The 26,965-nt window shown below is 41.9% G+C and overlaps 1 protein-coding gene and 1 long non-coding RNA gene across 2 annotated transcripts in view; both read left to right on the top strand.

The window, feature by feature from the left end:
• The window catches only part of YPEL2 (yippee like 2), a 40,230-nt gene extending 38,127 nt beyond the window's left edge, over positions 1-2,103 (top strand). Inside the window, exon 4 of the mRNA XM_037494935.2 lies at positions 1,606-2,103. Coding sequence (XP_037350832.1) covers positions 1,606-1,695 — 90 coding nt within the window. The 3' untranslated portion in view covers positions 1,696-2,103. The remainder of the gene's footprint in view (positions 1-1,605) is intronic.
• An 11,025-nt stretch (positions 2,104-13,128) lies between these two features.
• Positions 13,129-15,183, top strand: LOC129144835 (uncharacterized). The gene is made up of 3 exons (XR_008549550.1): positions 13,129-13,166; positions 13,647-14,065; positions 14,913-15,183. It is a non-coding gene; the product is annotated as an uncharacterized LOC129144835 (long non-coding RNA).
• Positions 15,184-26,965: the final 11,782 nt, after the last annotated feature.

The following is a 26,965-nucleotide window of genomic DNA, read 5'->3' as shown; positions in this document are numbered from 1 at the left end:
CTCTCTCACGCACGCACACACAGTGCTGGGGAATAATGAAGTGTCAGGAAAAATACTGCTGAGCCCACAGCTCTTGTGTGAGTGTAGCATTTGCACATTCTCTCTCCTTGCCCCCCTCCCCTCTCTACTCTGGGGAATAATTCTTCTCTCAACAAGAGACTCAATTTGGAATACTTGTTCTGAAACCTAGAATCCCTGAGCTCTAGAGCAGAAGATAGGGTTCATGCAGATGTGGCCAAGAACCCGTTGCTAGCTGAATTTAAGCACTTACTAACGTGATGGACTCGGAAGAAAGGGCTGATGCCATCTCTGCTGCGTGTCAGGCTCAGCCATCTAGTGCCAGTATTTTTCAGGCGATACACCAAGATATTTTTGTGTATCTATGTCTGCAGATAAAATGACCTTTTGATCCTATGCCTGTGCAGGACTTTTGTGGGGCTTATTAGCTGGGAGAGCTCACAGTGCTGGGTTTAGAATGGTAACCTACTAAGTGAGTTTTCCCTCCAGAGGTGAGGTAGCTGGGTAGGACTGGTAGACGCCCAGGTTCTAAAGCCTGGAGTCCATACAGCTCCTGTCTCCCTGGAGAAAAGCAGTGAAGGAAAAACAGACATCACATCTGGCATAAAAACAGCAAGATAAATGAAATAAGAAGGAAACCCATTTGGTCTCACAATACTTTGTTTCTCTCTCCAATTGTCTTTAAGCCTAACAAAATATTTTTTTCCTTTTTTTATTTATATCTTTTACATCATTGTTCATTTTCGTAAATGTATGCTTGTATGCTTTCTCCTTTTAGGTGTATTCCTTGTAAAATTCCCATCACTAATTCACCTGTAAACCATCACCATATTCCCTTGTGCTCTTCTCTCCCCTGTTTTGATCCCTTTTTCTCCCCCCCTCACAGAATGTCTCTGATTTATGGTTGCCTGATAATTTTGTTGTTTTTATTATTATTGTTGTTTTTCCTGATCCCTTATTGGGTTCCTCTATATTCCTCAGATAAGTGAAATCATCCCATATTTTTCTTTTTTCTTTCTGTAAGCCTAACAAAATATTGTTTCATATTATTATCAGACTTCCCTGTTTTCCTGGAAACTAGCAGAAATGACACACAAACTTTACAGATACATCCATAGGGTAGATTCTGGTTAGGATCAGAAACCAAGTATATACATTTATTCATTCATCACTTACGTTGAAGACCTGTTATGTGCCAAGCAGTCTTCTAGGCACTGGCGATACAGCAATGAAAAAAACAAATAAAAATCTCTGACTTCCATGAAGATTATATCCTAGTTGTGGAAGACAAATAATAAACAAAGTTGATAGGCAAGGTATGATATGTTTGAAAGTGATAAGTGCTATAGAGACAACAGGAAAAGGAGTGGGGATGAGGGAGAATTGCAGGGGAAATTGGAATTTCAGTAGAATAGCCAGGAAAGACCTTACTGAGATGGTGATATTTGGGCAAAGACGCAAATAAAGAAAAAGCCAAAAAAAAAAGGGGTGGGGGTGGGGGTGGGGAGAGGAATCAAATGAGCTACAAAGTCACCTGCTTATCTCTGGTCATTAAGTGTCTTTTTTCTCTTCCTTTGTGTTTCCCAGGAACATGCCTTTGAGAGCAGCCAGAAATATAAAGAAGGCAAATACATCATTGAGCTAGCACACATGATCAAGGATAATGGCTGGGACTGATTGGAGAGCATCCACCCAACCCAGTGTCTATGTGAACGCCATCCAACTGAACATTCTACCCAAGCGTGAGAGAGTGACTGAACACTCGGTTCCATCCATTTAGGGGCCTTGCCATCTGGGCATTCTCCCACCCTGACACCATCTATTTGGTGACCGGCCTCTAAATCGCTGTCTCTCTGTCTCTTTGCTTTGTATCCGTTTGTGAGTTGATCCTGGCTTCTCTCTCTGTTCTTGTGTTGGCTGAAAACAAAACAACAAAAGGAACAGATGCCTGACCGCATGGGGGCAGCCCACCTTGATAAGGGCCCCAGGGCCCATGCAAGAGCTGCTTGAGGACCTTTTATCAGGAGAGCAGTGGCACAGCACAGGGGTGTGAAGAAGAGGGGAAGGGGGGGAAACCTTAAGGGCCCCAGGGGTGGGCAGGGGGTGGGAGGGTAGAATAGGAACAAAATTGTGCTGCTCCTGGAGACCTGGTAACTTAGGCTTGAAATAATCGACTTGTCTAAAAGGACAAAGAAAAATATACCTCATGACTGCCTTCTCTCTGATCAGAAGTTTCTGTTCCTGACACCAGATGTGCCAGGTTAGCAAATGAGCACAAGAAGTGACCCTAATTCTAGCTGGCAGGGCAGGAGCCTGCTTCTCCTGGGCTGAGTTGGGGAGTGTTCTGGCAGCAATGAGTGACTTGAGAAAGTTCCAAATGGGGTTTGATCACTCTGATGCCTCCCAGCTCCTCTGGGTGACCTTTGCCTCTCCAGCCACTGTAGGTGAGAGGAGAGGGAACTGTCATTTGCAGTGGGTGCAAGATCCAATCATCCCAAAGGCTTTGACCAGCAACTAAGTAAAATCAGGAAGTGAGGAAAACAAGGAGCAAAGGGGGCTGCAGTTTCGGAGTCTCTGTAGAAATGACACAGATATTGGGTCAGGAAAAAAGAAAAGTAGAAGCTGTTAGAAACGCCAACAATTCTGATCTTAAAAAAAAAAAAATGACTTAGTAAGAGGAGAACATTGTGTGGCAAGGAAGGGGGTGGTGGGGTGATGCTGGGATTAGTTTAGACGCGAACCATTACAGGTTCGGTGGTTGTTCTTTAGTATGCAGTGGCTTCGGTGATCAGCGATTCTTTGTACATAAAGTTGCAGGTGTTTTTCTCTAGTTCTATCTTTGTAGATTATGGAAAACAAAGTCACAAACCTGGCAGGTAGGCTCCTCATGTCCCTAGCTGTTCTCTTTGGATTTGAATGCTTTGTGTGGAGAAATCTGTTAGTGTGGTCCAGCAGTGGGGAGGGCTCAGGTTTGATGTCAAACTTAAAGTTATAAATTCCAGTATTAACCTCCCCTGCCCCTCGTGTTCCCATCTAAAGTCCATCATATTAGGGAATTGGAAATCAAATCCCTGTAAGATTCATGAGAGAGAAAGATATATAGAGAGGAGTTTGTTACATTTAATCAACACTGTGAAGTCTGTTCTACATAGAGCAATTCAGCCAGTACATGGTGCATGACCCAAACTCATTCAACTGAGTTCATTTCACTGCTTAGACTGAATATATTACTATTGTTACGACTTATGTAGGATACCTTAGGTAATTCTCAGCATCTCATTCTCCAAATAGTCTGATCCTATAGGAAAAGTCACCAAAAGAGTTCATGGTTAACCAAGACTGAAGTAGCAAACCTAGGACATCTACAGAATTAAACCAAGTTCAGTTAGTGAGTCCAAGATGGAAATACCTTTTGCTTTTTGTGTCTCTGGGTACTCATTGAAGATTGGGAGACCTGAAATGGTGGTGGAAGGATAGCAAGACTGACAGAAAGCAGGGTAGCTCCAGGTTTAGCAGTCGACCGCCTCTGTAAGACTGAATGATTCTTAGAAATCAAATATGTTTCCAAAGGCTTCTTGCCCACATCTTTTGGTGCTTTAGTAGCCCAGGGAGATAAATTATTCTCTCTGCATTACTAAAAAGTGAAATGAGGTTCAGAAGTATTTCATTTTTGCTCCCAGAGAAACAGTTCCTCTAACTCCCAGACCCAGACCCAAGATATCTATCTATCTATATTTATATAAACAAACAGCAAAACATTTTCAACTTTAACATTCCTATGTTGGTTTGCCAGCACAGAAATCATGGATTTTCTTCTCTCCCCACAGAAGGCAGTGGCTTTCATTTATAGATCTTGATGAGCCCCTTGGCTGAGGGTATATCCTGGCTATTGCTAATGGGTATTAAATATGGGTCAGTGTTTTATCTCTGAAATTTGGTGACCCAGTAACCAGACATGGGTGCTCCAGAATTTTCAAGGGGCAGAGGAAACTGATGTGCCACTGTTCTTCTTTGGGGGCGGGACCTTTCTGAGTGTTGCATGGATGAGAGCAGGCACCAATTAGACCCGGGTTCTGTTATTTTTCAATTACTATCCATCTGAGCATCCAGTGGGTGCGTGTCACCGTACTTGGTGCAAGAGATCTCAGTAAAGCATTGGTTTTTCCACAACCACAAGGAAAATAGAAAACTCATTAGGCTTTCCCATTGTGTCAATGAAACCAAAAGTGCTTCTTACAACTTTAGCTTCGTTTATGGCTTGTCTGATGTCTAGCGGTAATAGAGCATCCACAGCTGAGCGATGGGGACTCATGTTCTCAGTCGGTTCATTCTTTAATTTCCTCACCAAATTATTGACTCAGAGCATAACCAAAGACCTCACCCCGTTTACCCTCCAGAGGTTCAGGAATTAGAGTTTGATGGTAAATTTTAGGCAGCGTGTGGGGAGCAGGGAAGGGGAAAGGGAGAAATGACAAAGGGAAAGGCATGAAGTTCTATACCTCAGCCAGTAGCTGCCTTCATTGTTAACTGAAGTCCAGCTGGCAGACTCCCTAGTTTCATCTCTCCTGTGCTACCCTCGGTCATACGGCCTTGGCTGCCCTGGATTACACCCAACCCCCCCAGGATATTCGTCTTGGCCTGCTGATGGGTTGACTTGACTTGAATCAAATGCAGCCGAACGTGATGCCCACAGGTGGTCATTTGGACCTGACTGAGCGCTGCCCCAACCTGTGACAGTAGGACCGTGGAGATAGGATCGCATCAATCCTTACTGGCGTTATCAGTGTGTGAAAAAGGTGTCCCCTTTATAAAAAGATTTTCAAGTGGAAATATATAAAAGAAACAGTTGCTTGTGAAATATACTTTTGTAAATAATATTTAATTTTTTAAATAATATATTTGGTGCTGTTTTCTCAGATCCCCTGAGAGCACTTTTTATTTTGATTTTTAAATACTATGGTTTCCTCTGCATTTCTTGAAGTATACTTTAAGGGAAACAGTGATCACCAATATACTCTTTTTTAAAGAAGATCTGTATAATTTTAGTCTGGATGGAGACTATAAAGCAATGCCTCCCTGCACTTTTTTCCCAATAAAACAGACTTTGCAGTACATTACCAAGATGAAAATCGAAATATTTTCTTGCACCAGTATTGGCTAGAAAATATATTCAATAAAGTTAAATTTAGTGACAACTTAGATTCCTTTTGTTGGGATAATGTCCAACAAATTAGAATTTTATTTTTAAGGGAGAGAGAGAGTGTGTGTGTGTGTGTGAGAGAGTGTATGTGTGTCACTTTGAATTGTGCCTCCTGGGGTTTTTGTTTTTGTTTTTTTCCTTTTTGGGGACACTCTACCTACCAGTTTACACCTTGGGCACATAAGTTTTTTTTCTTTCTCTCTGGCTGTTTTGCTTCTGAGTGGACCAACAGCGTAAACCACAAGGATTTTTTTCTTGCGCATGGAACTGTTGCCAGTTTGCTCCTTTTTCTTTGTGTGCTCAATTTTTACAGGCCGTGAGGAAATCTGTTGTTTGTAAAGATCAAGTAGAGTCAAATTGTGTTTCTGAAATGTGAATGTATTCAACATACACCCCGGGCCTCCAGTTGTTATAGCTATTACATCATGTTAAAAATGAACTGGATTGGGTTGAAGGAAGATTAATAAAGTAATACACATACCTTGTAGGTATAAAACAGCTTTTTTTTTTTTTTTTTTAAAGAATATGATTGTCCCAGGTTCAGGTAGGGGCTGGGAAATCAAATCTTGAACACAATCAACATTTTTAAAGAATCTGCCTCAGATGAGAAAACATGCTAGTGGTCTAGGTAGATGAAAGACAGGTGTAATTTTAAAAATTAAAATAAAGTCATGAATTCTATCAGCAGTGAAAGGTAACACCAAGAAGATACAAACTATTCTCATGTTACCAAATTCTATCTGCCCGTATGTTTTTCTCTCAACATTTTGGTGAATGTGAGAGTTGGTTCCCTTTTTCCAACCTGCAGAGACTATCTTTCAATACAGAATCTGTCTATTTATGCTTGTGTTTACAAACTGTATTTGTTGGGTTTGGGTTTTGTTATTTTATTTTACTTTTTGGGGGAGGGTGGCATTTTTCAGGTCACTTTGCTTCAATAACAAAGATAATTATTTTCAAGTAATTTGTTTTCATCTTTTTCCTATATTTGTACATAGTAATTCAGTATTAGAGAAAAGTGCATTGTTTCTGTTATATTTCCAATCTGTGTTGGTGCTCATTTGAGAAAATAAAGTTTTCAAATATTCTTTGGAAGGCTCTTCTCTTAATTGATCTACCATGTTTCATCTTGACATTTCAACATTTGAAGTAACTGAAAGGCTGCAGGAGGTCATCTATATATTCCCATTCACAGATCTGTCAACTGAGACCCTACAGATTATTTTCTCTGAGGACACTTGGCCAATTGATGAATAAAAGCCAGCTCTGCTGCTTTAATCTACAAATGTTTCTTCTGGCTTTAGATATCAGAACCTTTATGACTGCTGCCTAATAAGTTCATATTCTTAGATTCTGTGAACTTTTAATTTTACACTAATTTCTCTGGTGTAAATAGGATTACACTAAGTGAAGGGGAAAAATTAAAACAACTATCAGAAAGAGGCAACATTATCTCTGAATAATGGCTAACAAGGGAGAAGGGAAACAGATATTCTGTTTTAATGTATGGAAAGTCAAGTCTTCTCTCATAAAAACTTACTGAATGTCTAGTAGTTTCCAGGCACTGGGAGAGGGAATCAATCTTAGTAAATGAACTGTTTACTTTTCCAAGCGTCTTTCCTTTTGTCTGTAAGCACAGTCTAGTGGAGTTAGTCATAGAAGTGAGGTTTTTGTTCTGGTGCCTTCATTTATTTCACAGCTAAACATTTTTGCTTAGACATCATTTTGTACTATATTTTAAAGTAGTTTTTAAAGACTTGCCTCTACCATGTGTAAGAAGTTAGCCAGCAAAGAAAAATGATATGAAAACCACACAAGTGATATATATTTGTGTTTTCACATTGGTGATATCTTCAAAGCCTATTCCCTGTAAAATACCTTCTCTATTTCCCATGAATTTTTACTGCCCATTTGGGGCCCAGCTGATGTTGACTTTTATTTGTCCTTGAGTATATTCCCATGACCTGTTTTGCTTCTGTGGATATGCCTGTTAATTCATTGCCTCTGGCAGATAAGGAGGAGAGACTAGATAACCTGTGTTGGAGACTACCAGTTTCAAACCAGCAATCCTTGGATCCCCATCCTCCTAAGCTCTCATGCCCCAGGGTAGCTGTCCAGATGGATTAGGCCAGGGAAAATGAAAGGAAAGCACTAATACTCCCTGAATGCCTGGTTTGCACCAGACCCAGCACTGGGTGCTTTGCCTACATGACCACTTAGGATCCTCTCAGTGATAAACTTCCATACATTATCCTAGGGATCCTAACCACCCTATGGGGAAGCAATGGCAATAGATTATCCCCATTTTATAGATGATGCAATAGAGGTATTGCAATTCCTGAAATTTCAGGAATCATAGTTTGTCACATAGCCCGGTGTTCTTTCCCTATACATGTTCCAAATTTCAGTCAGTCTGTCTCCTCCAGGCTGCTCACCTTGACTGCTAAATAAGCAAGGGTTCAGGGGATGCAAAGTAGAAAATCAACATAAATCCACAAAGGTCAATGCTGCCTGAAAAATTGTGGATTCCATAGATGAATATACATTGGGCTTCTTTTGCTTTTTAATACTCTGTAGTGGGTTATACATACATTTATTCCTTGTCTCAATAGTAGATATTTAATAGATGCTTGGTGGACATTGAATAAATGTGGATGGTGGAAATGCTAGCAACTTAAAAAAAAAATCTCTTTAGTGTACTAGTATCCCTAAAAGGAGAATGAAGTAGAGATTAGCAGAAAATGTTTCCTCCATAAGGTAAATGGCTACATCTTGAGTGATCAGATTACTATTTTTGCAGCAGGTACTTTTTGGACATCTATTATGTGCCTAGCTTAGTCAGGAAACTTGCCCTAGGGAGCAAAAAAAAAAAAAAAGGTACTAATTGTGCCCAATGGGATAACAAAAGGTTATGCATGGCCCACCCTTCTGTTGGCCAAATATACTGGCACATCATCCCTGACCCTCCCAGGCAGCTGTTTCCTGCAGAAGCAATTGCTCATAAATCCTTAAATCTGAACCCAATAAATGTTCGTGCCTAAAGCAGGGCACAGGGGCAAACTGCAGATAGAGCAGCAGTTTTAAATACTGGTTTCCCCAACCCAAATGCCCAAAAATAGATGACTGGATCAAGAAGATGTGGTACATATACACCATGGAATATTACTCAGCATTCAAAAAAGATAAACACATGCAATTTGCAGCAACATAGATGGCGCTGGAAGGGATCATGCTCAGCAAAATAAGCCAGAAAGAAAAAGAAAAATACCGGATGGTCTCCCTCATAGCAGGAATCTAGAAAACTTAAATAAGAGACCAGGAAAAAGAATAACTATAAGAAAGTAAAAATCAAAATCAACAAACAGCTATGAACAAGAGACACTCTATGGGGGGTAGGGGTGGGGAAAGGAGGGTTTGGAGTCAAAATAAGGGGGTTGCAATTGTATGGGGAATATAAAAATAAAATTTAAATTTAAAAAAATAAATTAAAAAAATAAAAACAAAAAAACCCAAAAAAACAAAAATAAATAAATGTTGGTTTCCCTTCATGAAAGGTCATCTTTGGAAAGGGCCCAACCCAGTGCCTGGCACACAGCAAGGAGTAATAATAAAGTGATTACTATTATACACTTGCTCAGGTCTTGACCTGGGAGTGGAGTAGAGAAGACTATTGTACTTGCTCTATGTACATTAATTTTTAACCTTCACAACTGTCATGTGAAGCAAATAACTCCATTTCACAGAAAAGGAAACTGAGATTCAGAATGCATAAATAAAATGCCTGTGGAAGAGCTGGGGATTTTTAAACCTTTGTTCTGATTCCGAAACCCACAGCCCTATCTGTGGACCCAGCTGGCCATTCAGGAAATAGGAATAACTACTAAATAGGAAATTTTCTGGCAGATCTGACGAAGCACACACCCAAAATGCCACGAATGCTGGCTATTTTGTTCTCTCATGTTTTATTCTTTCTTTCATGAAATGGAAATCGTGGCTTTTCCATTGGAAGCCACGAATTTAGAACTGAGAAAGAGTTGTTGTCTTACAACTTTATTTTAGAAGATTTCAGGCCTGTTAATTGCTAATATTATGATTATATATTACTTTTGAAGGGCAAAATGATGTTACTTTTAGTTCAGACTGATTTAAAAGACAAAAATTTAAAGAATTGCCCACATGTTAGTAACTAATTCTCCCTAACTATGACTCTCTATGGGGCCATTGGAGATAGTCCCAGACTTCATGTCACATGAAGATACTTCTAATTCCCAAGTGATGTGGGATCATTTTAAGGAGTGAAATAGCTAGAAACTGAACTTTACAAGGCATTATTAGTGCATTCTATGAAAATTAGAACTTTAGGTATATTTATTTTAAATTAAAATCTTGTTAATGGTTTATCATGCTCAGCAATTAACAGGGTCAAGTGGAAAGAAAGTTGTCTTTGGACTTGGATAGATGGGTATTTGAGGCCTAATTGCATGCTTATGCATTGATCACTTTAAGGAATTCACCACAATTCTCAAGGACTAGTTACCATTTGTGAATTGTGGATACCAGCAACCACACAAATTATGAGGTGCACATAAGCACATATAAGCACAATGCCCAGATCAAATAGACTTTAGCAAGTGACATTACATTCTCTTTTGCTGAGTGATTGGAACTTAGTATAATGGACTTAGTGTAGTCAGGATCCAACATTCATCCCTCTAACCCACCTTTATGGAGGAGACTGACACCCCGGAGGCTAAATAACCAACTCTTGGTAATGAACCAAGTAAATAACAAAACCTGGACCTGGAACCGGGGCACCTAAGCAATCAGGCTAGTATCCCCTGCATCACCCTGCTTGCTTTAACTTGTAGAGGAGAGTGTGTGCCTTCATGGAAAGAAAAAAGGAAGGGTGTGAGCTAGAAAAACATCCTTGAATTTTAGGATCCTGTTTGAAATGTTTAGAGTAACCCTCTTTGCTGATCTTCAATAAAGTAAAATTTGCTCATTATCCTGATATTGTGGTCTCATATGCAGGCAACAAGTGGCAAGGGAAGCAGAGCGCCCTCAGACTCACTCGCCCTCAAACTTCCTGGGCCATTGCCTCCATTTCTGAGCCATTTCTCCAAAGTTAAGAAACCAAGGAGTCAAATCAGGGATGTTTTATTTATGGCTTTAATAATGGAGCCTCTTGGGAAAATTTTGGTTTCCCATTCCCAGAAGCAAAAAATGCTTCGACAGAATGTTCTTGAAATTTATTACTGTTTATGTATTTTTCCCCACCACATTCTTTGAGCCACCTTAATAGAGTTTAAAATGATCCTCCCAACAGTGAGTGATTTGAGCTGTCGTTCACTTGGCTGGTATTTCTGCACTAAGCCAGCACACTACTGAAAATTGAGAATATAGGTTGACAGTGCTGCTGCTGATGACATAATCCAATATTAAACATTCTGTATTTATTAGCAAAACTGCCACTAATCTAATCAGAGCTTGTTTTAGCTTTCTCCAGCTCTCAGTCCCTTATTTCCAGAGCCTTTGGAAGAAAAGCTCTACAGCTCTTGGAGGCACTCAGGCTTGAAGTTGTTTCCATGGTGACAAGTCATACCCAAGGTTCAGGTTTCATTTCATTTTATATTTCAATGATATTATAAAAGAAAGAGCTTGCCAGTGAGAATGCCAGCCATCTACAGGGAGAAGACTGAGGAAAGGGACAGCCACTGACCCTCTGGGGCACTAGCTATAGGAGGAACAGAAGGGAATTTTTTTTTAACTAGGGGGAGTGAATAGTCATTTTGCAAATAAAAGGTCAGATAACTGGTTTAGACCTGTTGTGTCCAATGTATCAGATAATCCATCTTGCCTTGGGTAGACCCAAGGTTAGCCTGAGGGAGACTCACCTGAAAAAGCCAGAGTTGATAAAACAGGATGTACTCCACTTATAAATACTTATAAATATCTTTCAAGATTGTGGGTGGGAAACTAACAGACCTATTGGGGTTATAACAGGTTTCCAAGCTCTTGTGACCTATTTGACCCAGTTTTCTCATCTATAAAAGAAGGCTGGGTTGTTGTGAGGACTAAGTGAGATAATGCACACCAAGTGCCCAGACCCTGAACCACAGAGCTAAAGAAACTTTGACTAATGTTGCTTCAGCTATGGTGAAGGCAAGGCATGGATATTTGTTATTCAAAGTAACAAAATGCATGTGACTCTGTGGCAAATGAAGAGGATTATTTGTAGGATGGATGGATTATAACTATCCTTTATCTTGTATGCACTTTCTAAACATTTCATATTTCTTTCCAGGGAATTTGGCAAATATTAAATTTGGCAAACATTTTTCAGCAAGTCTTAATGAACCAGGCATTGAGCTGGCAGTAAACAGGCAAGGTCTCTGCCCGGAAGGAGTTTTCTCAGTCCTCTCAGGGAATGTTTGTTTAAAAAGGGGAGTGGAAGTCCTCCCTGGTGGTGCAAGGGGTTAAGTCTCAGCACTATGAAGCTATTGGCAGCCACTGTAGCACAAGGAGTTTGATCCCCTGCCAGGGAGCTAACCGATATGGCACAGCAGACCTGTCTCCACCCACTGCTCCCCTTAGCTGTGTATTTCAGTAGATCTGCCTGTTCTGCTCCTAACTCTGTCTCTGGTGAATCCTCTCACACACAGCCCCTGCCCACACCTCTGGCCTACATCCCAGCTCTTGCATGCATAAAATAAGTAAAATAAATCTTAAAAAAGCAATAATTTAAAAAATGAAGTGAAAGTGCAGGTATTAGGTGAGGGACTATAACCTTTCTCATATGATTCTTTTTGTCACCCACCTAGGTGGCCAAATTTTCTGATTAATCCATTTGGAAAACCCACTTCTGCTTTTGGCATAGATCATATCTGCTCCTGGGCAGATGGTAGGGCTGCGTTTTAAATCAACTCTTTTTTTGTTAACACCTGTTGTCCAACCTCATTCCTTTAAACCAGAAATGCCAGCTCCCTCAGAAAAGTGTCCAGGATGATAGCACTGCTAAAATAGCCGCATTTAGAATAATTATAATGGATCATACAGTCAAAAGAAGAGCTTATCCTTGACCTCAAATTATGTTATTTCTTAATTCTTTAGAAAGTGATTTGATATGAGCCTTTGAATCCTTTTGAAGAATCATCTTGTTCTTTTCCATGTCACTCTTCATTCATTTCATTGGCACACACATTTGGAGGATAATCTTGTAATTTATAATGTTGGCCATTTAGTTCAAGGCTATTAAGACCTCTAAAGGAAGCTGTTTGAATCCTGATCTGAAAACTCGAGTCTGAAATAGAGATTACAACCCTCTCCTTGTGCATGAGAGTTGAAAGGAAGGCATTTCTTCCAGCTGTATGTGGGAAACACTGGGAACTATGTTTACCTGAGGTTGCTTCTTGTATACCTTTGTACAGTCAACAGAAGGAACAAAACACCCCACACCTTCCCTGAGTTTTTTCATCCTGCTTCCTTTCCTCTGAGGAAAATTGCTGCACATTTGCCTGTACCGATCACCCCTTTTACCAAATACAAAGGAGAGACAGGGTCCAGAAGGGTGAGAATTTTGAAGAATTCAGTAATCTTCTGGCTTGTTGGCAATGTTTACTTTTAGTTTCTAGGCAACAAATTATGATTTACAAGCAAAAGGCTACCCTTGGTTTAGACACCATGTGCATCCATATTCCCCAAGGCCCTGTATCCAGGGTGACCCACTAGTAAGGCAAACCCAAAGCCTGCTGAGATTGAGTACCCACATTTGAGAACCAGACTACAGACATTTGGTTTAAAAAGTGATGGTGACACATTGGGGTCAAATGAAGCTGTCAGGAAAATAGCTACTAATAATAGCTTGTGTGGATTGAGCACTAGCTCTGTGCCAGCCATCAAAGGCTCCACATGTGCTTTTTTTTGTTAACTTTCACATTAACCCTGTAAGGTAGGTTTTATTATTAACTCAGCTTATTTTAAAGAAACCTGTGACTTAGTGAGATGGTGACTTATTAAGGACCCACTGCTACCAGATGGAAAAGCTTAGTTTTGTTTTATTTTATTTATTTTATTTTGTCAAAGATTAGTTTTAAACCCAGGAAATGTGACTTCAGAGTCTTCATTATTAACCACTATAGAGTCTATTTCCAACTAAAGCCCCATTGTAGCACAAATCTCTGGGTAGATACATCTCACAATGGAAAGGTATGAGGACAAAATGTTTCCCAGACTGTGAAATCTACTTTGAAAATAGATTCATTTCAATAAGCCATTCACTTATTCATTTAACAAAGATTTACGAATTTGTACAGAATCTAGGGATGCAGCAGTAACAAAATAACTATGTTTCCTGTCTCATGGACCTTACCATCTGAAAGACATTTTGCAAAGAGAAAATCCCACTTAAAAAAGATGTGTTTCTTCACAGGTATGAAAAGGCAATGCCAGAGAAGAGGAAGCAGCACCTAAATGCGATTGTGAGAGATTTATGGAGAAGGCATCTTAGGAGCTGAGTCTGAAAGAATAAAGAGAAATCACTGCGTGGATGAGGTGAACACGTGTGTGTGCAAGTACACAGATATGCACACGTGCTGTGCATGGGGTGTGGGGGTTGTTGCACAGAGGAGAAAAGGAAGAAGCACCTGAGCACAGTCTTGGTACTCAGACCTGAGGGAACACATGTGTGTTAAATCGTGGAACACAAGGCTCAAGGGAAATAGCAGAGGGAATGAGGTTGCCCAAGGAGGGCAAAGCCAGGTCTTATAGGACATTGTAAGGAGTTTGGTTCTAACTCACAGGCAACAAGAAGTCACCAAAGGATTTTGGACACAAGAATGACATGGGCAGGTGGGTATCAAATTCCAAAATGGTCAGTTGTGGAAGGAAGGCTGGGAGCGAGGCAGAAAGGCAAGATGGGAGCAGGGGAGTAATTTAGGAGGATGTGGCAATATTGCAGATGAGAATAGATGCAGTGCCTGCTCAGGGCAGTCAATGTTTATAGGGATAGAGAGGAAGAGACAAATGAGAGTATGATGAAGAAGACAGAATTTTCACCCGAGGGGAGAAATCAGATATTGTACAAAAGTGAATAATGATGTATCAAAATAAAATAAATAAAAGGTAAAAGTAAAATAAAAAATGTGTTTATCCCCCGCCTCAAAAAAAGGGCAGAATTTGTGGGATTTGAAGATTGTTTCACCGTGAATGTTTAACTGCATAGGCAGTGATTCTAGAACACTTTGGTTTCCCCCATTTCCTATCAGTGTGACTTGGCCAAATTACTTAATCCATCCGCCCTGGTCTCCTCATCTGCAAAGTGGGGGTAATCATAATATTTACAGCATACAGGTGTGGTAAAGAGCAGACGAGATGCTTGTGCTTAGAAAAGTATCTGGTGGGCCTCCCTGGTGGCACTATCAAACTGTTGCCAGCCACTGCAGCATGCGTTCGATCCTTGGCCAGGGAACAACCCACATGGTGCAGCAGACCTCTTCTGTCTCGCCTGCTGCTCCCCTCAGCAGTGTATTTCAGTGGATCTGCCTGTTCTGCTCCCCACTCTGTCTCTGGTGAACCCTCTCTCACCCTCTGCACCTCTAGCCTACACCCCAGCTCATGTATGCATAAATAAATAATTTTTTTTAAAAAGTGTCTGGCACAGTAAGTGCTTAACAAGCTTTTGTTTTCATCATTTCAGTGAGAGAAAGGGCGAGATCTAGGTAGAGCCCAGGTTCCTGACCTGGATCATTGTGTGATGACCCTGGCTGCAGGATCCTCCCTCAGGAAGGCTGCAGTCCAACAGAGCTCCCACTGGAGATCAACGAAACTATCTTAATGGGCCGGACTGAAGATTTGTTCATCTGTGGAAGTAATAAGTGACACTCCTGAGGAGCTCAGGTTCTGGGCTGTCCAACTCACAAGAATATTTTCTGCCTTTATTCGGATCAAGGTTCCCAGAAGATATTTTTCAAACATCAAAAATATTTCATGTGATCCTAATGCTCTTAAAGTAATCCCAGATCATTGAGAAAAGCACCAGGAAATGCTCCCTGAAAAGAAAAATATCTTCAAATTTTCAAGGTTTAAAAAAAATTAACCAAATTTTTTTAGAGCTTTTTGCCTCCCTCCCACCCACCCCCTATCCCCCCAGCTTCTTCCCCCTCAGAATTCCTGGAAATAACCCCGATGGGAATTTATCCTTGACTTTTCTATTTTTTTCCTTTTAGGAGTAGATCCTTTCCATTTGAATCTGGACACTTTCAGGGAGACTGTGTTACAAATTATTTTCAGCAGGTGATGTTGCTTTCCATCCACCCCTTCATCCCTCCCTCCCTTCATCCTCCATGGGTCCATCTATCCTCCCTGCCAGTCATATACCCACTCACCCATCCCTCCACCTAGCCAGGCTATTTGACCTCATACTATAGTGGTGAAATTTGGAGCCAGACACCGTTTTTAAGTTTTACCACATAGTAGCTATGAGACCTTGAGGCTATCATATAACCCTTCTGAACCCCATTCCTTGTTTGTAAAATGAGAATTCAAATACATTATTTCCTGACAGTTAACTTGCAAGGATTAAATGAGACAATTTGAAGTATGGTGCACAGTGCTGCGTATATACTAAATACTTCATTATTCGTAATTACTTTTATTATTCTGTAGGAAGGGCGTGCCAGGCACTGAGCATACAGCAGTGAACAAAAGTGTTAAGGGGCCTGCCTTCATGGAATTCGTGGTCTAGAAGAGGAGAAATGCATGGAAAAAGTTGTCATGATAATCTTTTATTTTACTTTATAATTATTATTGAGGTAACATTGGTTTACAATACTCTATATGATTTATGGAAACTTCTCCCAAATAATCTCATCTCATTAAATGGCACTATGATCCTCCCAGTTTATTAAATTCAAAATCCAGGAGTCATCTTTGATTCTTCTCTATCACCCCCACCCCCACATCTAATCCATAGGCAAGTCCTATTAGTTTTACCCTCAAAACAGATCTCGAATCACCAGTTTTCACCATCTACTATGCTTAACCTGGCTCAAACCACCATCTGCCCATCCACACCTGGACTCCCACAAAAACTTCCTTAACTTTCATTCATTCCACAAATAGCACATTTCCAAGAATAACCACAGGGGCCTTTTCAAAGCATAAATCAGACCTCCCTGGTTTAAAATCCTGCAATTAGAATAAAATTTAACCTTCAAGACCCTGCATACTCTGGCACGTGCAGATTCACTACCTTCAACTTCACGGACATTCTTTCTGTGCCTTGAGTGCTCAAGCCTGTTTCTGCTGTAGGGACTTTGCACTGAGGTCTCCTCTGCTTAGGACACTCCTTCCCCAATCCTTCCATGCCTGATTCCCTCTCAACCATGGGGTCTCTGCTTGCATGTCATATCCTTGAGAGGCCTTCTCTTCACCTCATGACCCCTGCCCCTGACCCCCACCTTCACTCTATCCTGTTACCATGTATCCCCTCCTCCTCTCCCCCCCCTTTCCCCTCTCTCTCCTGCCTTCCCTCTTTTTATCCTGTTGCCTCCATGTCCCATGTGCCCAGAATAATATTCAGCACATAGTCAGTACTTCCTAAATAATGTTTGAATTAATGATTGAATGAAGAGTGAAGTAATTACAAAAAAGTGTATGTGATCATAGAAACAGACCACTGGGGAGCATTGGTGACAGATACTCAAGTATATATTAGAAATGATTTTCCTCTGTCTGATATTTAAAGTCAGCCCTAACTGATAGCAAGGATTTGGTCTAGAATTTGCTTAGAATTCCTTCCAATCTGATATTCTGGGGTCCTTGCCCTTCATGTGTCCTTCCTTTCACCTGGTTCTTTGCAATAGACAGATTAAAGAGCTAGTATGGCCAGATGGTTGGTGAAGTGGACATTTGGACACCATTCTTCACAAAGCAATCAATTGTCTTTCTAAAAATAGGCACTGCCAAAATTCTACTTTGGTTATTTTATAGCTGATATACTACTAATAATGACTTCCATTTATGTGCACCTACTCTGTTCCACCCAGCCTGCATGCATCTTGGCTAGTTCTTATACCAGCTCTGCAGAGTAGGTATTCTCCTCCTCATCATGCATATAAGAAACCTGAGGCCCAAAGAAGGCTCCTGACTTACCCAAGGTCACAAAACTGGTAATAGAGGAAGACAAACCCAGGTCTGTCTTGCTCCAGAGATGTCTGGGCTGGTTCCACAACAGTTTAAAGTGCCAGCTCCTTAACCAGGGAGTGGATGGCAGTGATATCAACCTAACTAATTGTAATTTAGGTAAACAATCCTGAGATAAAGACTACAGAAAGAAGACTGTAATTAGGTGCTGGCACAGCAGGAATAGTAAGCTTTATCTCCTGCAGGTTGAAACTGTTTGGCTTCTAGAGATTCAAGGGCAGGACTGTAGAGAGACCTTGAAGAAAAAATTATTTTCAAAAACAGTGAGCCCATGAAGGGTTTTTCTGGGGTGTGCCAAGGTGGGCACTATTCTCACAGCGAAGAGAACATGTTGGGGTACAGGTACAAACAAGGAAAGTTGTAGGGAAACAAATGTGGCAGAAAGATCCTGAACAGAAGACAGATAAGTAGGGGGTAGAGGACAGAAATAGGGGAAGAGAAGAAAATGCATCCACAGCAAGAAACTTGAGAAAAAGTTCCTTCTTCATGAATATTCTTTTTTGCAGCCCTGGCTGAGGTGTCCTTTTATTTTTCTTAGAGGCTTTCACTAAGAGAAAAGGGAACCTAGCTGAACAGTGAGGGGAGATCTTCACTGACAACTGCCACTGAAATCTACCACATCCTTAAATGTCACCTCCTCAGAGAAGCCTTCCCTGCTTGCTCATGTCAGACAAGCCATCATCACCATTATTCTCTGTTACTGTACCTGAGCACTTCTCTTGAGAACATGTCCCATAATTTGTAATTACATGCTTATTCATCTTCAAATTCACTGTCTGGCCCTCCCTCTAGGGCAGATAGCATCTTTAGTTTATTCATTGGTACATATTCAAAACCTAGAGCAGTGCTGGGTATAAGGTAAATATTCAAAAAATATTTGTTGAGGGACCAATGGAGGGAATGGTGTCCCAGTAGCTGATTCTTAAATTGGGTGGTGGTCTTTGTGGCATGTAAATATATTATAGTGTGCTTAATTTGCATATATTTACATATAGATAAAATCAGGTTACACTTAATATCAAGGATAGGTCCAAAAGGGAAATAAGAACCACTCCCCAGTGACACAGAAAGTCCTGCCCCTTTGCCTACTGAAACAAGGAAATCCTGGGTTGCTTTTATGAAAATGAGCCTAAATCAATTTAGTCCCAATTCTCTCCTCCTCCTACCCCAGACCTCGGTCAGTGCCCAGTTGGGGGCTGGTCATGCTGGGGCTTGCCCCACTTTGTGCTGCCAGGAGCTCTGGCTGGCTCCCATCAGATATATGCAGGCTGCTGGCAAGCAGAAGGAAGCAAGCTGCAGCAAGAACAAAGTTCACCACCCTCCAGATTTGAAGTAGTTGACGGAGGGAGGCCAGCTAGTACTGGGTTAAAAGAGACCATTATTTGCCATTTTATAAGCAGGTGTTTTGGGGACAGATTATTGCTCAGCAGGTTGAAAAACAGGGCATGCATGATATTTTGTTTCTCCTTTGGCCTTGCTGATAGCAGAGTTCACTCAAGGCCTGGTTGACTTGGTTTTTTTAAGAGGGACCTTGAAATGTAGATAAGCACACAGTGGTGGAACAAACAGATACTCTTCTCTACCTGTTTACTCCCCATTCTTCTTGAGGCTAGGTAGATGTTTGGTAAATGTCTTTATATCAGAAATGTTTATGTCATGGGTCTGCACATTTAGAAATACTGGTCATTTTGCCCACTAGTGTGAGGGGCTTAGATGACCTTGATTTGCCTCACATTTCCCTGCCTTTTATTTTCTGGAAAGAAAATTATGACAGCTTTTTGATCACCTCCTGGATCCCAGGCACTGTACTAGGCATATCCCCCAAAGTTGTCACATTTCATACAGTAGAACCATTTTGGAATAGACTATTCCCTTTAGATACATGAAAATATGGATGGTCAGAAAACTAGAATAAATTTACGAAGCCATTTCATCAAAGAGGCTGAATCAGAACTTGAAACTGGGATGTCTGGCTCCTACACTTGTGTATTATTCCCACCTAGGGAAGAACAACAATGTTTGAACAGGTTATAGGTGCCCCAAACAACATTTTTTATCAGTATGAGTCTAACTATAGATTGTAGAGTGTGTCTGTTTTTACCTGGGAGAGACAGAGAAGGGGGAGGTAGTATGAAAAATTTTTTTTGCTGGGGTTCAGTCAGCTCTTGAAACCCTGTCCCCTCCAGACAATCCAAGCTTCTCCTGAGTAGGGCATCTCCAACTGTAGTGTTGGAGAGAAAGTGACCGTTGTAGGCACTAACCCTAGCTAGACCAGAACTTCCGTCCAGGGTAGCTCTTAATGGGTAAGAGTCACACACCTTTTTAGCTCTGCCCAGGATTATCAGTGGGAATAAAGACTCCAATAAAATGAAAATCAGCCAGCATACTCATTCTTGCCCTAAAGCAGGGGCAACTCAGCAGGACAGAAATTCCAAGCCAGTGACTTGTCTTTGAGGCCAATGACTTAAGTCAACCCCACCTCTATCTAACTGCTCCTTCTGCAGAAAAGCAGCCCCAGCCTCTGCCTGCTGGGATGGAGCATGAGCTCTACCAACCCTCGGCAGCCCAGCTCCAGGAAGTTTGCTGCTTCCTTATCTGAGAGGTATTATTAAACTGTAATCATATTGTGAGTGAACTCCGCCAAGCAGTGACTATTTATAGACAGGTGAAGAAAGCTGACTCAGGAGGAAGCTGACTTAGGCTAAAGGGGGAGAGCCTGGCCACCTTGGCCTACAATCCTAGACGAGAGCTGTGGGTGGTGGGGGGTAGACCTGAGCTCATTTAGTGCCTGGGTCAGAGTGGACCTTATTAGGATTTCTCAACTTTGGAAATAGAAACCTGAAGCAGTCCTGATTAAAATGATCTTTATCTGCCTTTCCCAAGTCCTTGGGAAGTCAAAGAGCCCAGAATACAAATAGTTTAAACAGTTATCATTCAGAGAGTAGCAGCTCTTCCCTCTCAATGTCATCAGTTAATTCATCTAACAAAAGGACGCTGGGACATTTCTGTGACCTCCCTCAATGGAGGAGCCAGTCCTGACCCAGCCCTCAGCTGGCCAGAGCTCCCCTTGGCAGAGACATCTGAGTTGGGAGATTCTATTTCTGGCTTCTTGATAAGGCTGAGGAAGTGGTGTTACAGAAAGGTGGAAGCAGGGAGGTGAAGGTCCTCAGAAAAATAAGGACATGATGCATCAGGGCCTGATAATGTTCTTAGTCATTTTTGTAAATGCAATCCTTTTCTCGGGGAGTTAAGACTTTTCATCACCATCTGGCCGCTGGAAGCAGACTAGATTCCAGTATCTGGCCCATGGAGCTACAGGAAAGAGAGAACTGCTTCTGTACACTGGGTTCATGGTTTCTTATTCTGTAACAGACCCTGAACACAGGTTTAGTCCTTACCAACCCTCGCAGTATTACCCACCCTCTTCTCAGAGGGGAAAAAGTGAGGTTCAAAAAGGTAAAGTGACTTGGTCACACACCTAATGGGTGACAAAGATAGGACTAAAACTAGCCTTTGTACCTGATGTGTGTCTGTTCCTTTTTGCTTCTTCCTGGACTAGCTGTCCCCACCCCCACTGCTAATCCAGCACCCACACTGAGATCTGGGTGAAGAAGGCCTGTGTGTGTACTGCTGGGAGGTGCTGAGAAGTTGGGAGGTGACATGTTGTCATCTTCTCACCTTTCTTTTAGTTGGTGGCAAACCTGGGTACTTTTCCGCAAAATGGAAGATTTGTCTTGGTTCCTGGATCTCTGAAAAAGGAGGTTCAGGTGGAGATTGGGCTTGGGACCTATCCCCACTTCCTTCCTAAAAAAAAAAATTATTAAAACACCTCCTAGGCTCAGCGCTGGGTGGCCTGGGCACTTCCAGTTTATAGAACTATTTAATGACACTGTTGAGCTAGTATTTTTCTCTGCTATTGTTGAGCTGGTATTTTTCTCTGTTATTTTTTACATAGCTTAATACATGTCCATGAGATAGTAAGTGCTCAAATGTGTGTAATTATTTAGAGTTATCCGGGTGCCAAAGCCTATAGCCTTGCGTGTATCTATACAATATCTTTTCACAGAAAAGAAACAAGTGATTTCCCTACACTGGCTGTCATATGGGTCACTCCCTGAACCTTAAGAGATTCAGGACTGCAAACACTAGGCCCTAAGATCTAGCAATTCCATGAGGGGAGAGTTTCAGCCCCCAGCTGTCAAAAGGCCTCAAATACCAGAGGACCAGACAGGCTATGGAAATTCATTAATTTTTATAGTCGTATTATGGACAGTCCTGTGAGGGCTGGAGAGCATTTTCCAAGCCCTCAGGAAGTAGATAATCTAGACTATTATTTTTGGGTCTTATGGCCAATTCTTTTTTCTTCCTTTTCCAAGGCAAACAAATAGCCAAGCAGCAATAACAGGATAGTGGCAGCATCGAGATTCAGACAGCAGCTTCCTCTCGCTGTAGTCAAAGTTAATTAATTCCCTCTGTACCTTGAACTAGGTCACCTGCAGGCCTGTGCTTGGGCCTGACCTGGCTGTCAGGGGAGGGCAGTGGATACCTAATCTGACTCTTGCTGTGCTGTCCTGGGCAGCGGGGGAGAAAGGGATATGCTTCACCTCTGTGTGGGATTGTCTCCCCTCCTCTGGGGAGGTGACCATTTTCAGATCTTAGGGGGAGGAAAAGCTTCTCTTCCAAAAATAATCTCTTTCTGCACTGGGGTTTGAAGCTGGACCAAGCTGCTAGTGCTATTTTTACCCAGCTTGCAGTTCAGGGTGTAAATAGCAACTCTGGCTGTTTTTTCCCACAGCTGACAACAGAGTCGACCTCTTCGAGGCAGAGGCATGCTGGCATTTTGCACAGGGGAGACAGAACAAAGGTTGCCCTTGGGCCCCGGGGATGATTCCTTGACCACTGGGTCAGTATACAAACAGGGGAGCATCTCCATGGTTCTGTTATCTCTGCCTCTGCTGTAAACACCAGGCCCCGGGATAGCTGCTCAGTTGAGGCTGATTTAAAGAGGCACAATGCGGAATCACGAGGGAAAGGCAGGCCCATAAATCTCTGCCTGAGCACACGGGGGCTTCCAGGAGCTTGAGTAGCTTTAGGCTCCAGCTGGCTGTTCTCCTCACCCTCCCTCTTGTACTAGCAGGCAAGGCCTCCAAGGTTGCAGCTCTTGGAGGATTTCTTGCCCTAGACTCACCAGGTCAGGAGCTGAGGAAAAACAAAACCAAAAAAATCCACTCAAGGCTGCCCAGATCACAGAATGTCTCTAAAAATATGTATCTACTGGTTCTCAAGTAATTGGAGGCCCCATGGTCTTTAGTAGTGGCAAGGGTCGGAGGTCAGAGGTCATAGTGAGAGGACTGGCTCCCTCCATGACATATGTGTGCAGAAGCTGTGAGAAACTACCCACAGCCTTAGGTTTTGCTTCCCATTGGCTTGAGTGAGGTGGGTTTTGCTTCCCAATGGCTTCCTCCTTGGTCCTGTTGATGAGTGAGATAAACCAACAAAGACTGAGATGTGCCCAATCACAGCTGGCAGTTCTCTTTGCTAATCTCCTGGGAGGAATAGACTTCAGTGACTTTTCCCTGAGGCTAAGTTTCTTACCCAAATCTTTCCCTGAGGTCTTTGGTTTTTTTGGGGGGGTTTTTTTTTTTTTTTTTTTTTTTTAAAGATTTATTTATTTATGCACACAAGAGCTGGGGTACAGGCCAGAGGTGTGTGTGGGGTGGGGAGTGAGAGGATTCACCAGAGACAGAGTGGGGAACAGAACAGGCAGATTGACTGAAACACACTGCTGAGGGGAGCAGTGGGCGAGTCAGGAGAGGTCTGCTGTGCCATGTGGGTTGCTCCCTGGCTGGCCGGGGATCAAATTCGTGCTGCACAGGCTGCAGACAGCTTCATAGGTTGCATCTTAACCCCTTACGCCACCAGGGAGGCCCATCCCCGGGGTCTTTGGCTTGAAAGAAGAAAGGAGTTATGAGTCAGCTGGAAAACAGCTCTTCATCAGGAATTACACAATAATTCCATGGAACTGACCATCCCTTTCCTCTAGGTACACATCAATTAGCCACCAATCGATCAGAATATTTCTTGACTATCCACCACATACTCAGCACTGGGCATTTAGGCATATGGTTCAAGTTTCAGGTTTTCCCTTCAGATGATGTGTAGAGTAAGAAAAGGATTGGAGGACAGGTAAAGAGCTGAGTAATCCCCAAATCTACCTTTTTGGAAGTGGTTTTGGTACAGCTCCCTGGAATTGATTCTGGACAGCTGCTGATTGCAAAACTCACTGCCAATTATTGATAGCTAAAATGGCATTGGAGAGCTTCTGACCATAAAAACAAGGGAAGGTTATAGATGAGAAAATAGTTTTGCATTTGAGAAGAGAGAATGGGAACACAGTGTCTCTATCTGTTGTGTCAGGGATTTCCATTGTTAGCCTGGGTTCTCTCTCAGGGCTGGCCAACTAAGCTGCTTAGTGACTGCCAGCAGTAGTCTACCAGGGATCTGGGCAGGTGGAGATCAAAGCTCTGTCTTAGCCACCAGACGAGAGGAGAGCCACCCTGTCCATGCTCTCAGTCACATTAAACAACAGTGACCATTTTCACTATTGAATTTAAATGTGCTGTTGGCTAATTTGGGGTTGTTAGTGTCCAGTTGATCTGGTCATTATTTTGTCTACCAAACTTCAAATGAACAATGTATTTTGGGGAAAACTCTTGAAAGCTTTCCTTAAAAACAAAACAAAACAAAAAACTGAAGCAGGACAAAGTGCCATGATGAATAAAACCAAAAGCATTTAGCAGACAGTTACGTAGTTGGACGGACAATTTGTTTTGAAAGTTGCTTCCAGCCTTGACATTGGGGATATTGGGAACATGGTTACAGATTTCTAGTCTAGTATTTCCCTAGATTTCCTAGAGTCTAATTCAATTGTCATTTTTCCTGTGCCACCAAGGAGTTAAACTTTGGCTCTGCTCTCTGGGTGACTAATAGGCACCGGGTGGCTCTGAGATCAGCGAGAAAGAAACTGACAGTTGGAGTGGGAAGTGTGTGAGATTTCAGTGCTCTTGAAATGCCTTTGATGGGCATGGTGAGTGAGCATAAGGATTATTGCCACCTAGTGCCCCTGATTGTGTAATTTTGTTGTGAATTCTTGTTTCTTCCTTTAATTTTGCATGATGTTAATAAAGATCTCCAACTTTGTGGAAAAAGAATAACTATAAGAAAGAAAATATCAAAATCAACAAATAACTATGAACAAGAGACACTCTATGGGGGGATGGGGGCGAGGAAAGGAGGGCTTGGGGTAAAAATAAGGGGGTTGTAATTGTATGGGGAATATAAAAATAAAATTTAAATTAAAAAAAAAAGATCTCCAACTTTGGGGAGGACTTTGATATTACCAGACTATGTGAGTTATTCCATGAAGGATGATGTTTTACACAGCAAACAAATTCTACCAGTTTGACAAATAACCCATTTTGATTACAAACGATGCAGCTTTCCTATACACTACATCACTGCTTTCCTATACAACACCAGGTTACTTTGTTAAGTGACTATAGGAGACTGCTCTCCAAGCTAAAATGATCCCTCCACAATTTATTTGCTGAATGCCTACTATGGGAGGGGGAACAATGGTGAGCAAAATAAGCCCAGTCTCTGCTGTCACACAGTTTATAATCTAACTAGGGAGTATCGATTAGAAAAGTTAGCATTCCAGGGGAAATCAAACAACTTCAAACAGGTCTAAGCAATAGAGAAAATGTATCTGTTCATTCAGGATCCAGGGACAATTTGATCCAGTACTCAAGCAACAGGAATCCATTTCTTAGATCTGTTTCCTCTGGGTGGAATTCATGATACAAACCCTCCTATCTCCTGGCAGTTTCTAGCTTCCCAGTATGGCTGCAGCAGACACGAGACACGCCATTTGCCAGGCTGAGAAGAGTCCAAGTTCCCTGCAAGATACTGATTAGACCATCTCAGGGCACAGGCAACCCTAAAGCAAGGACTGAGTTCAGTGTAACAGGATACATTGATGGGCTTAAACCTAGTGGGGCCCATCCCTGGATGGAGGAAAGTTGGATCCTCTTTATACGACTCAACAATTTAAGGATCTATTAGGAAGAGAGAGGGGTAGCAACCAGTAAGTGTCCATGACAGATGGATAAGATAATATATAAAATGATAATTCTTCTCTGGGGGAACAATTCAGCCTGGAGAAAATGCACCCATGTGGTTATTACCTGGTGAGTCAAGCGCAGGACTACGAATCCAGAGATTAAGATTACAAATTCTGTGTGGGGCCCTACAAGCCTTTAGGAATATTCTGAAGTCAATAGACTTTGCCTCTTGACCTAGCTCCTTGGGAATTGCATTTTGGGTGGAGTCTCCTGCTTTGTGATCCCTTTTCTCTTTTTGGAAGGGAAGATAATATGCGCCTGAGAGGGAGATTAAAAGGATAACTGAGGTGATTTTCATAAAGCACCTGTCACCAAATAAACCCACATGATCTATTGGCATGTGTTTGCTATTCTTTCAGATTTAAGGACATTCAGCCTGTGGTTTAGGAGCTAAATATTAACCACACCAGGGCAGATCAGCACTACAGGAGCGATGAGCCATAAAGATACACAGGCCCTCACTGTTCTAAGTTCAAAAGATCTGTGAAACAAGATATAACCCAAATAAATTGAAAATAGACAGAAATACAGTCAACTGTGAGGGTAGGGGGAACGTTCCAGCTAAGAATCACAGCTAATTTTCAAGAGGTATCAGTACTTGCCAAGCAATTCAAAATGCCAGTGTGGCCTGAGCAATTCTTTACTTCTTTAATCAACAAACATTTATTGGGTAACTTCTATGCAAGAAGTTATAGTAAGAACACATAATCAATTATGGAACTAATTAAATCCTTTCTAGAAAACAGAAGGGATCTCTGTTTACAAATAGGCAAATTATACTAAGAAGCCAGATTACTATGTGCAAAGCTCAAATAAACTAAAGATCTACTATTATACCAGAGACAGAAAGTAAAACTAATTTCATTTTGGAAAGGAATTTGGAGGAGTGGCCATGCCTGGAGCTGAGCGAATCTTGCATTAAAGCATCAAAAAATACCTAGCGTTACAGTAAGGGGTTGTAATGAATTAATTACAGTCCTTTTTGATCTCCCAAATAAATATGACTTCGTCCTCTGAACACCCTATGGCAGTTGTTTATTTGCACCTTTCCTATTGCTCTTATTCTGACATGTATCACAGTCAATTATTTTTTTTAAAGATTTATTTGTTTATTTATACAAGCACTGGGTACAGTCAGAAGCACGGGAGAGTGAGAGAATTCACCAGAGCCAGAGCGGGGAGCAGAGCAGGCAGAAGGACCGAAGTACACTGCTGAGGGGAGCAGCAGGCGGCAGGAGAGGTCTGCGCGCCATGCGGGACCCTCCTCCGGTGGGCGGGGAGCAGCCGGGGATCGAACCGGTGCTGCAGAGGCTGCGGGCAGCTTCGTAGCCCAGCGCTCAACGCTGCGCCACCGGGGAGGCCC

This window comes from Talpa occidentalis, unplaced genomic scaffold (assembly GCF_014898055.3).
Source record: "Talpa occidentalis isolate TD23 unplaced genomic scaffold, MPIMG_talOcc4v2.1 talOcc4.7, whole genome shotgun sequence".
NCBI lineage: Eukaryota > Metazoa > Chordata > Mammalia > Eulipotyphla > Talpidae > Talpa > Talpa occidentalis.
This window is presented reverse-complemented; position numbering and strand designations above follow the sequence as displayed.